This window comes from Saccoglossus kowalevskii, chromosome 11, assembly GCF_978046115.1.
Source record: "Saccoglossus kowalevskii chromosome 11, keSacKowa6.1, whole genome shotgun sequence".
In the NCBI taxonomy this organism is placed as follows: Eukaryota; Metazoa; Hemichordata; class Enteropneusta; family Harrimaniidae; genus Saccoglossus; species Saccoglossus kowalevskii.
In genome coordinates, this window is record NC_140651.1 from 9,106,069 (window position 1) to 9,119,532 (window position 13,464).

General features: G+C 36.8%; 2 protein-coding genes across 2 annotated transcripts; both read left to right on the forward strand.

The window, feature by feature from the left end:
• The first annotated feature begins 670 nt into the window (after positions 1–670).
• On the forward strand, positions 671–3,539 carry LOC146736163 (uncharacterized). Its single transcript, XM_085505392.1, has one exon. It carries the CDS (start codon positions 762–764, stop codon positions 2,319–2,321), a length of 1,560 nt encoding a protein of 519 aa, XP_085361518.1. The 5' UTR covers positions 671–761; the 3' UTR covers positions 2,322–3,539.
• A 6,590-nt stretch (positions 3,540–10,129) lies between these two features.
• Positions 10,130–12,143, forward strand: LOC146736164 (cell adhesion molecule 2-like). Its single transcript, XM_085505393.1, has one exon. It carries the CDS (start codon positions 10,133–10,135, stop codon positions 11,696–11,698), a length of 1,566 nt encoding a protein of 521 aa, XP_085361519.1. The 5' UTR covers positions 10,130–10,132; the 3' UTR covers positions 11,699–12,143.
• The last annotated feature ends 1,321 nt before the right edge of the window (positions 12,144–13,464 follow it).

Below are 13,464 nucleotides of genomic sequence, written 5' to 3' on the forward strand. Positions count from 1 at the left end.
TTTGAAAATCTTCTGTAAAAAAAGAGTTCTTGGAAAAGATGTATAATGAGATGATAACATGTATTATTGGTTAACGATTTATCAAGAAGTTTTTTAGTATGCCTAACACAGGTTTACAATGTACAGTATAGGGGCGATCACTCACTTGGATATTTGTATTAAACTTAGTAATGCTTTTATTGGGCGACATACCTAGTGGAGGCCACTAATTGGATAGTACCTACAAGTAGGTCCATGTGGCATATGACCTGATTAAACTGATATATGTATATAAATTGGCTTGTACCTAAAAGTTGATGAATGCAACACAGGATCTGTTGAAACTTCAACTCTGTATTGATTCAGCGTAGTGGGCATATTTTGTTTTTAATTTAGAAAAATTAGCATTAAATACACCTTAGTTTTCAACATCCCCCCAAAAAAGTATTTTAATATTTCTAACATTGATTGCGTTTCCTTAGTCAAAAATGTTGTCTAAACACTTGACCATTTGAACCCGGAAGGTACATTATAATCTTCCACAATCCTACGAATAGTTGTGATGAGATTATCAACTCCGGTTATATCAGATAATACTGTTGCTTTTTTCTTGTTTTCTTTGTATACGACTAGACGGGGTCAACACAATGTTGGCAACACAACGCCACGTTATTACATTAACCTTTATTGTGATATTTATTCAGTGTTCATTATCGGCAGCAGTGAATAACTTAGTAACGACACCTGAAGACTTGGTTTCCATAGAAGGTGAAAATGTCACGATGACCTGCATTGTTAACGGACATGAACCTGGACATAGTGTGAGGTGGATAAAAAATGGAATTCCTTTTTCCATGGGAGTTCATGTTATTGGTATCCCAGGCGTGATTGACTCTACAAGAACCAATGTGGTCCCAGTGGGGCTGGTCTACACACTGTGGATCGAAAATGTGAATGCAATTTTTGACAGAGGACTTTATCAATGTTGTGTGGCGACGTCTGGTGGTCCATGTGGTGATACATCGCCGCCAGCAAACTTCACAGTTCTCGCAATCGGACCCAAGTGTGTTTTAGAGTCAGACAATGTTATCGAAGGACAAAACATAAGTATGCTTTGTCAATCTAAAAATGGCGACCCATTGAAAACACTGTCATGGCACGTTCAGGAATTCGGGACAGTCGAATCTGTTTTCTGGACTGACAGTCAATATGCCTATCGGAGGATGTTTTGGACACCGACAAAAAATGACACAGGTGTGGAGTTTGATTGTACGATGTCACAAGACGGAATTGTTGAGGACAAGTGTACTTTGGGACCATTTGATATTCAATATCCACCAACTGTTGAAATCATACCGAGGAAACCTATGGTCACTGCATTTCAAGATACAATTACGTTCTATTGTAATGTAAATGCGAATCCACCGGTTAACACTCTACTGTGGTTGTACGATGACGAATTACTCATAAAAGGTATGAGCGAACCAGGGCGATTTAGTGTTAAAGGCCACATTTTCCAAGTATCTTCGTTTACTGACAGTGACGATGAGGCTATTGTGAAATGCACAGTGTTCAATGGTGTCGGGTACAACACTGCTGAGGTCAACATCACGGTGAATATTTTATCTACAACAGCCGGTCATGATAACTCTATCTCCACTTCGGTTAGTTTCCATACTTCGTCGAGTTTTGTACAATCCTACCAACCATCGAGCACAATACAATATAGTCCGACTTCAAATCACAACATCCCTAAATATACATTTATAAATGTGGTGATATGGGTCTCATTAGCTACATCAGTCGTATCAATACTCGTAATTGTTCTAATTCGGAGGAAAGTGTGTATATCAAAATGCAATAAAGAAGATAAACTAGATGCGAGTGTTTGCATGGATGAGTACCCGGATGGTGGTTGTCTTGACATTCACTCTTCTGACGATCAGGGAAGTGACATACAAGCTGTATATTCTAAGCGTTTACAAGAAAGACAACCTGTGGAAGAATGCCTGCAGGGCCGCGGTAGCCCGACTTTATCAGTAGCAGAGTATAACACAATTACACGACACAAAACTGCACATATCGCGTATGCCAACGCAGGAATGGAATTAACCCCAGCCACCCCTCGACAAGAAATCAGTATAGATGTAAGTCAACAAGAAGATGTCGATGTAGCAACCACGCAGGAACAAACGGACACAGCAGACGAACACAAATATCAAAACATTCATATACGCGACGGTCTTGAACATGAGGTGTTGCCTGCTGAAGGAGATTATCAAGCCCTTGGAGAAATGTCCACTAACGTGTACACAGCGTTACGCTTCAGAAACGAGGACTAAACAAATACCTTATTCAAAACACGTGTATGTTTGTATATATATGATTAGCATATAGTTACTATGTAAATCTGACGAATTCTACATACGTTATTTATTCCAGACAGATTTATAAAGTTGAAAAGTTACACTGCATGTATAGGAAAGAAAAAGAAGTTTGAAAATAACAATACTTATCCAATATATACAATAACAATAATTACAATAACTCTATGAACTAAATTAATATATAAGAGTTTTGTGCTGTGTTTATTACTCCACATTAACATACTAACATTATATATACTATGACAAAACAAATTAATAAAGGAATATTGTAGATGATTTTGCATAACATAGCTGTATTTGTCAAAAGAAATATTAGAAAAATCTAAGGTACATGTGAGTTTCAATTGTAATGTTTTCATTATGGTATCAACAACATTATTTCATATTCACGACACTGTATTTCATATTAACGTCTGACACATATCTTGAGCGATATTTGTCATAATTAATTATTTTGCTTAATTGGACCATGCAGGACTTTGTGTGAATTTTGCATTTTAGGAATTCCGAACATTTTTTTTTCTTTTTGCCTGAACAGTGTGAACATCCATTTTCAACATTATATAAACGATTTGCCTTAAAATATACAATATACAATCATTGTATATTCTCTATTATAGAGAACTATTACACAACATCACACATTGTACAGCACTAGAATACCAATCACTGAGAAAACAATACAGTTGCCTCGAAGAGTGGTGAAGATGATTCCACATTCAGAATTGCAGCTGGGTGTAATAATCACCGAAAAGCTTTATTCAAGTATCAATAAATGGCATATCATATATGTCTCGATGGGGGAAATGAGCTTGGTAACAAAGGTATCATTTATTTTGGCTGTGACGATTTCCGTTAATTTTTTTTAAAAGAAAGTTTATTGAAATTAGCGAGCACGCACGATGGAGAACCACACTTCCGGTTTATCAGAATGTGGGCCACGATATGGGAATATTTTCTTGAAAGACGTACATTATATTGGTCTCAATGTTCATGCCAAACTATATTTTCGGGAAGCAATACAAAATAAATTACCTTTTCTTATTTATTCAGGTATTTTTTTATTATACTTGATCTGGAAAGTCCTGAGAGTGGTCATGAACTTGTTTTTGTATTTCTCCTAGAAATAGGCATTACTGAATGTTTCATAATAAAACAGCTTTTTTATTTGTATTCACATGTATATTATTTTATTATATTATTACAAATTTGTTTCGACACATCATTTAATCAAAACACAGCGACTCCGTCATATCTGTAAAATCAAACACAATGATTGATGAACAGCAACATTTGGAAGTTCAACTACCCCTACTTGAATGTTTGTGCCAACACCTCACTGTTTCTTCAGATGTGAAAGCGTGGCAAATTATGTCATATTTACATCAAATGTTATGATATATTTCAGTTTTAGCAGAATCTAATTGTAGGTTCTGGCACGGTATCCATTTGTGTTAAATAAGCGAGCTTTTAAATGATGCGGTAACAAGTAATCGTAAGACCATTTGACCCATTGGCGGAACTCGGAAAATGTCAGTTGGCGGCCCACCTACATCACATTGTCAGTGCAATTCATCTTGAATATTTTTGTAATCGTTATTTGCTTCTTCGTCGTAAATATGCAATATATCTCGTATTATCTGCATCAGTGGTGACCAGTATGAAAATAATTAAACGGAAAAATTATCTTTATAACTGATCAAATATATGAAGATTATCGCAGTTTGGTGATATAAATTAATCAATGGGAGTGAAGATGGAGTGCAAAACAAGTTTAGGAATTCAATCACCTAGATATATAGATGTGGAGCATACCTCTATGAGGTTTCCTATAGTTTGGAGCCAAGGTGCTGAAATAACCGTTCTAGTAATATCGAAAAACATTGACCATACGTCTGTTTTGATGCATGAATTGATGCTTTCTTGTAGAACTGTTTTCGGGTACGAGACCCGAATGACGGGGTTGCATTTAGTGATAAGGTACATTCCTCTTATGGAGAAAATCGTATAAGTGTGAACATCACTGATGGTTATTACAATCTATATTTCACTGAAATAACTGAGGACGACACTGGTATGTATAGATGAGGTGTGAATAGAGGCAATGAGGTGTGCTATTGGTCAAGGATTGCATTGCTGACTGTCTATAGTGAGCCTCGTTGTGAGATTGTATCACGGCCACCTGACAGACCTAAAGACGTTGCACGACTGAGCTGCATAGCTGGAATCGGCCAAACGTGACAGTGACTTGGAATATACACATGTTTGCGAACAATTAGGATAACTGACGTTAAATCTCTCTAATCCACGTACACGTGTTACTAGCACCAATTTAGAAAATGTTCGGCAGTCCGTGTCACTAATAAGCTGTATTATATTAGTCTAAATTGACGGAGTGTACCAATAATAAATCAATGCAGCTTATATTCTAAAATCTAGTCATTTCTGCTGATAACATGAGAATTTGAATATTGCACAACCATGTCCTTGTATAATTTACACTTGAAAACATGTCTTGTTTACCCGCCGTTTCGAATCACACTAGAATAGGACACAGAATACAGTTGAGCTAACCTCTGACTTTTTATGTGACTTCATTGTCCAATAAACGCTAGCCAGACGTACACACTCAATGCAAATGATTGATTGTTTGCATACACTATGGCACCCTATTTTTGCAGAGTACTACAAGTATAAGCGTTTCAGCATTGTTAAAGTAACTGTGGGTGAGTCTTTTTTTATTCATTATACTCTAGAGACCTGTCATCAACACCATTGCATGTATATAAAACGTAATTGCACAATAATTGGCTCTTACCATTGGGTGGGGTATTTGCAATATTAACCTATGACAGCATTTGAAACCGTAAATTCACATGAGTAAGGACAATATTACAAGCTTTCAATTCGGCTGTATGTAGCATAATCAATAATATATATCTATGTTATTTAATTCTGGCGGTACATGAGTGAGGAGGGCTTGTAGGATATATATCCTACTTCCTTGATTGTACAATAGCTTCCATGATCCAGTGGTTTGCAAATATTTAGCACAAGTACTACTGTCTGTCGACAACACTTTACCATTTGAGAGTAGACCCTGCTTTTGAAATATTATTATTATTTATTGGTATAGACTTACGTTTGTCCTGATTGAAGAATATCAACTATTTTTTTCTTACAGAATAATCATGTGCCGCGTCAATTTAAAGTTTCACATAATGTTTATTTGGATGGTGACCTCAACCATTGTTGCTGCGAATACATTCACTAGCCAGCCTGCTGACGTGATAACTTTGGATCGGGACAGTGTAACGCTTCATTGCAGTATTGCTGACATGGAATCTGTGAATTACCTACATTGGCAGATGGATTTTCAGAAACAAATAACTTTCAATCATTTTGTCAATTCCGACTTGCATGATAATAATCGTATCGGGATATCCGGAAATTCCGGTCTCGGTGTGTACAACCTGATGTTCGATTACGTCATATTCAGCGACACGGGAATGTATAGATGTGGGGCACATCTCCTGAACGGTACTACGATTTGGAGCCAATCTGCTGAGATGACCGTTCTACAATTATCCAATAACATTGATCATGTATCTGTTATTGAAGAAAATGAGTTGATGCTTTCTTGTAGTCTACGGAATATACCACCAGATTACGATCTGTTTTGGATGAAATATTATAGTAACATGATTGCATTTGATGATAATATCCAAGTCCCTAATGAAGAAAATCGTATAAGCGTAAACATCACTGATGGTTATTACAAGCTATACTTTACATACACTTATATAAATGACAGTGGCACGTACAGTTGTGGAGTACTTTCAAATAGTGGTATGAACTACACATCTAATGGAACTCAGGTGGTTATTATCGAAGCTCCAGAATTCATCACTGAGCCTACTGACACAAACGTATTCAAACACCAACCTGCAAAGTTAATATGTACTGTAAAGAACATTCTGTCAAGTTATTATACTGTATGGCAAAGAGATGACATAATCTTCACATATAATGAATACATTCTTGGTACAGTAACTAATGTGATTATATCTGGACATCATGATGACGGGGAATATAATTTAGAATTCTTAAACACCACTGAAGACGACACTGGTATGTATAGATGTGGTGTGAATACAGGAAATGATGTGTACTATTGGTCAAGGATTGCACTGCTGACTGTGTATAGTGAGCCTCGTTGTGAGATCATATCACGACCACCTGACAGACGTAGAGACATTGCACGACTGGGCTGCATAGCAAGGAATCGACCACACGTGACAGTGACTTGGAATACACAACGTGTAAATGGATACACTAGTACCAGAGTGTTGTCCAATAAAGACATTCTCAACAATACCCTTACATGGCAAGCTGAGATGGGCGATGAAAGCATGACTCTGACATGTGTGATGTATTCACCTGATACCAATATGAATAAAACATGCACTTTAGGACCATTTGAAATTCAGTATCAACCAACAGTAACTGTGTCACCGAGGTCAGTGTATGTAATGAATACGAATGACATTAAATCAATCGTATGTTTTGCAGACGCAAATCCCCTGGTGACCAAAATCACATGGTACATTTCTGACCATAAAAAGAGTGTTCCTATTTCATCTGGTGAGAGATTCATGATTGAAAATAACATAGGGGGATCTAAACTTACTATCAATGGTTTTCAACACAGTGATCGTCTACACATGGTCAAATGCATTGCAGAAAATATTCTTGACAATGGGTCAGCGGGCGTTGATTTAATTGTGAATCTTATTATCAGACCAACGCCCTCATACTCAACGCGGCTTATCATTTCTTCGAACTTGACTGATACAGTCTCGCCTTTCATAACAACGAGAGGGCGATCCACTACTGAAATATCACCTGCATCGCACTCTTCTACTCAAGACGATGACACCACTGAGAACCGCATGAGCCCCATTCTAACACACAGTACTACAGAGACTATTACGAACCAATCAGGCGTTTTTACTGTGTCGCCGAGATCAGTGTATGTAATGAATACGAATGACATAACACGCGAGCATTTTCCTTCGATTAGTACAGCTTCGGCAGCCATTTCAGCCAATCCGTCTTACTTGAGCAAATACCATTCCATCCCCACGACAGAGAAACACACTAACAGAACGTCGACTGAGCTAAAATTGCCGTCTGACTATTTCACTAAAGCTAAAAGCACTGTAACCATTGATACTTTGATGATTATTCCAATTATCTGCTCGTTGGTCGTATTAATCGTACTTATTCCCCCGATTTCTGTTGTTGCTGTGTTATACTATCGGCGATTGAAGGCAAGACGTGACGCACGTGGTGGTCTAAATAGAGGTACTGACTTTCAATTAGATGTTGTTGATCCGATCAGTGAATTCGAGAACAATACGAGAGGTGATACGACAGACAATGAAGACAATGACAACATGCATAGTTACGATTACATTACGAATGGTGATGGTAATGTTATTCGACCTTTGCCCAATCATTATGAAAGTTTAACTGAGGTAATAGCTTCTGTTTACACACAACTTCAAATGGAATAGCATTATTAACTTAATTACAAGTACATTTATTGATGGTGGGAACTGAAAAGTATAGTTGATATAGGTTATATAGTAGTTCATACCAACATTGATATCTTGACCTATGGTCATTGAGTAAACTCCTTGGGATGAAAAAAATGTTGGTTCGATTCATTCAAGCATAACATTAGGCGTAGTAGAATTGAAAAACTTGCTTGACAAAGACACACATAATGTATGTGAGATACATGTATACCTTACGCATCGACCTTTTATAAATCAGCATCAGCATTGTCACAATGTCACTGAACCCAGAGGCAGTGAAAAATTGTTTCGGCGCAAATTTATATTGATTAGCAAATTTATATTGACTTGCTTGTGCTGTGTGTAAAATTGCGAATTACCCGAATTAGATTTTTAAATTCAAGAAGCGTTGAACGTCTGGGAGCAGTGTGAGGTAATACATTTACGTCACTAAATTAGAATGCGATTCATGCAAATATCTTTAATTTTAGATAGTTTGAAGATAAATCATTCCTGAAACTGTCGTATTTATGGTAAATATGTGTACTTGTTTTATTGAACTTTACTGAAAGCTCTGTTAAAAGTCATTTGTTTGTATTGTTGTGCTTTCATAACTACACTGGAAGCATTATAGGGATGTACCACCAGCATTTCCACACACCTATCACTTTCCAGACCATCTCAGGGTACATGAAACTGGATAATCATTTACTATGGATTGAGCAACGTTTATAACGGCGTTGGAGTACTATATCATAGTTCGATTCCAGATATGTTTGTTCCAAACAAATGGCTCACATCTTGCCACAAAATCAAAGAAACCTAGCTCATGTAAGGTTATGTGTTGTTAAAAGCGATGTGTAAAATATGTAAATGTTTAGGACTGAGATGGCAGCCATTTGGCCACATTGGATAATGAAAAGTGTGGATGTGCAAATGCATCCTACGATATGTGATGCATGTGTGAAGTTTGAATGTGATCAATTCAGGCATATCCGGGATACAAGTGCATATGTAAGTATGCTCACATACAGAGGAAATTATCTCGTTTTAAACAGGGACTGGTGTATACTTTGGAAAGCAATTTTGACCCTATTCACAAGGGCATTTGCGACATAATACTTAATATTACTATGACTATGACTTTGAAAGGTTTGTGCTCTAAAACTGAACAGATCATTTTAATACTGTGGGCTGGACCATTGTAATATTCCTTAGCTTGCTTATACATACATTTGCCATTTATATAAGCGCATGTACTATTAAAATGAAATACGCTATGCATATGAAAATCTTCTGTAAAAAGGGTTCCTGGAAATTATGTATAATGAGATGATAACATGTATTATTGTATAACGATTTCTCAAGAAGTGTTTTAGTATGCCTGACACAGGTTTACAATGTACATTATTGGGGCGCTTTTTGGGGGGGTGAGTATTTATATTAATCGAAACAAAACCTTGCAACTGGAAATTGTTTATCCTAGTATTACACCTAACTGACGCTGGAAAACTTGAACAAAGTAATAATAAGAAGTATGTATAAGGAAACTGTATTGGTGATCACTCACTTGGATATTTGTATTAAACTTAGTAATGCTTGTATTGGGCGACATACCTAGTGGAGGCCACTAATTGGATAGTACCTACAAGTAGGTGCATGTGACATATGACCTGATTAAACTGATATATGTATATACATTGTCTTGTATCTAAAAGTTGATGAATGCAACACAGGATCTGTTGAAACTGCAACTCTGTATTTATTCAGCACAGTGAGGATATTTTGTTTTTAATATAAAAAATAGCATTAAATACACTTTAGTTTTCAACATCCCAAGAAACAAAGAATTTTAATATTTCTAACATTGATTGCGTTTCCTTAGTCAAAAATGTTGTCCAAACACTTGACCATTTAAACCCGGAAGTACATAATAATCTTCCACAATCCTAAGAATGGTTGTGATGAGATTATCAACTCCGGTTATATCAACTAATACTGTTGCTTTTTCCTTGTTTTCTTCATATACGACTAGACGGGGTCAACACAATGGTGGCAATACAACGCTACGCTATTACATTAACCTTTATTGTGATATTTGTTCAGCGTCCATTATCGGCAGCGGTAAACAACTTAGTAATGACACCTGAAGACTTGGTTGCTATAGAAGGTGAAAATGTCACGATGACCTGTAGTGTGGACGGACTCGAACCTGGACATAGTGTTAGGTGGACAAAAAATGGAATTCCTTTTTCCACGGGAGTTCAAGTTATTGGTATCCCAGGCGTGATTGACTCTACAAGAACAATTGTGGTCCCAGTAGGGCTGGTCTACACACTGTGGATCGAAAATGTGAATGTAACTTTTGACAGAGGACTTTATCAATGTTGTGTGGCGACGTCTGGTGGTCAATGTGGTGATACATCGCCGCCAGCAAACTTCACAGTTCTCGCAATCGGACCCAAGTGTGTTTTAGAGTCAGACAATGTTATCGAAGGACAAAACACAAGTATGCTTTGTCAATCTAAAAATGGCGACCCATTGAAAACACTGTCATGGCGCGTTCAGAAATTCGGGACAGTCGAATCTATTTTCTGGACTGACAGTCAATATGCCTATCGGAGGTTGTTTTGGACACCGACAAGAAACGACACAAGTATTGAGTTTGATTGTACGATGTCACACGACGGAATTGTTGAGGACAAGTGTACTTTGGGACCATTCGATATTAAATATCCACCAACTGTTGAAATTATACCGAGGAAACCTACGGTGACTGCATTTCAAGATACAATTACGTTTCATTGTAATGTAAATGCAAATCCACCGGTTAACACTCTACTGTGGTTGTACGATGACGAATTACTCGTAGATGGTACGAGCAAACCAGGGCGATTTAGTGTTAATGGTCACGTTTTAGAAGTATCTTCGTTTACTGACAGTGACGATGGGGCGATTGTTAAATGTTCAGTGTTGAATGGTGTCGGGTACAACACTGCTGAGGTCAACATCACGGTGAATATTTTATCTACAACAACCAGTCATGATAACTCTATCTCAACTTCGGTCAGTTTCCATACTTCGTCGAGTTTCGTACAATCCAACCAACCATCGAGCACATTACAATATAGTCCGACTTCAAATCACAACATTCCTAAATATGCAATTATAATTGGGGTGTTAGGGGCTTCATTAGCTACGTCAGTCGTATCAACACTCGTTATTGTTCTAATTCGGAGGAAAGTGTGTATATCGAAATGCAATAAGGAAGATAAACTAGATGAGAGTGTTTACATGGAAGAGTACCGAGATGGTGGTTACCTTGACATCCACTCTTCTGACAGCCAGGGCAGAGACATACAAGCTAACCGTTTATATTCTAACCGTTTACCAGAAAGACAACCTGTGGAAGAATGTCTGCAAGGCCAGGGTAGCCCGTCTTCATCAGTGGCAGAGTATGACACACTCACACGGCACAAAACTGCATATATCGCGTATGCCAACGCGGGAATGGAATTAAATCGAGCCAACCATCAACAGGAAATCAGTATAGATGTAAGTCAACAAGAAGATGTCAATGTAGCAACCACGCAAGAACAAACGGACACAACAGCCGAACACAAATATCAGAACATTCATATACGCGACGGTCTTGAACATGAAGTGTTGCGTGATGAAAGGGATTATCAAGCCCTTGGAGAAATGTCTACTAACGTGTACACAGCGTTACACTTTAGAAACGGGGACTAAACAAGTACCTTATTCCTAACACGTGTATATTTGTATATATATGATAAGCATATAGTTACTATGTAAATCTGACGAATGCTACATACATTATTTATTTATTCCAGACAGATTTATAAAGTTGAAAAGTTACACTGCATGTATAGGAAAGAAAAAGAAGTTTGAAAATAACAATACTTATCCAATATATACAATAACAATAATTAAAATAACTCTATGAACTAAGTTAATATATAAGAGTTTTGTGCCGCGTTTATTACTGCACATTAACATACTAGCATTATATATAGTATGACAAAACAAATTAATAAAGGAATATTGTAGATAATTTTGAGTACTTTTGCATAACCTAGCTGTATTTGTCAAATGCAATATTGAACAAATCTAAGGTACATGTGGTGTTAAATTGTATTGTTTTCATTATGGTATTAAACAACATTATTTCATATTCACGACAATGTATTTGGTATTAACGTCTGACACAGATGACGATTTTATCTTGAGCGTTGTTTGTCATAATTATTTCTCTTGCTTAATTGGACAATGCAGGACTTTGTGTGAATTTTACATTTTACGGATTCCAAAAAGTGTTATTCTTTTTGCCTGAACAGTTTGAACATCCATTTTCAACATTATATAAACGATTTGCTTTAGAATATACAATCATTGTATATTTACTATTATAGAGAATTGTTACACGACATCGCACATTGTACAGCACTATAATACCAATCACTGAGAAAACAATACAGTTGCCTCGAAGAGTGATGAAGATGATTCCATATTCAGCATTGCAGCTGGGAGTAATAATCACCGAAAAGCTTCATTCAAGTATCAATAAATGGCATATCATATATGTCTCGATGGGGGAAATGGGCTTGGTAACAAAGGTATCATTTAATTTGGCTGTGACGATTTCAGTTTTATTTTTTAAATAAAGTTTATTAAAATTGCACCATAAGCTAGAACGCACGATGAAGAACCACACTTCCGGTTTATCAGAGCGTGGGCACGATATAGAGATATTTTCTTGATAGACGTAAATTATATTCGTCTCAATGTTCATGCCAAACTATATTTTCGAGAAGCAATACAAAATAAATAAATTGCTTTTAAATGATGCGGTAGCAAATCAGTAATCGTAAGACTATTTAATCCATTGGCGGAACTCGGAAAGTGTCAATTGGCGGCCCACTTACATAACATTGTCAGTACAATTCATCTTGGGTATTTTTGTAATCGTAATTCTTCGTCGTAAATATGCAATATATCTCGTATTATCTACATCAGTGGTGACCACTATGAAAATAATTAAACGGAAAAAATAATTATGGTGGAGGAGTGCCAGACAAGTTTAGGGATTCAATCACCTGAATATAAAGATGTGAAAGCTACATATGGTTTGGAGCCAAGGTGCTGAGATAACCGTTCTAGAATTATGGAATAACATTGATCATACGTCTGTTCTGACGCATGAATTGATGCTTTCTTGTAGAACTGTTTTTGGGTAAGAGACACGAATGATGGGTTTGCATTTAGTGATAAGGTACAGTCCTCTTATAAGTGTGAACATAACTGATGGTTATTACAAGCTATATTTCACTAAAATAACTGAAGATACTGGTATTTATGTATAGATGTGGTGTGAATACAGGGAATGATGTCTACCATCGGTCAAGGATTGCATTGCTGACTGTTTATAGTGAGTATCGTTGTGAGATTGTATCACGACCACCTGACAGCCCTAAAGACATTGCACGACTGAGCTG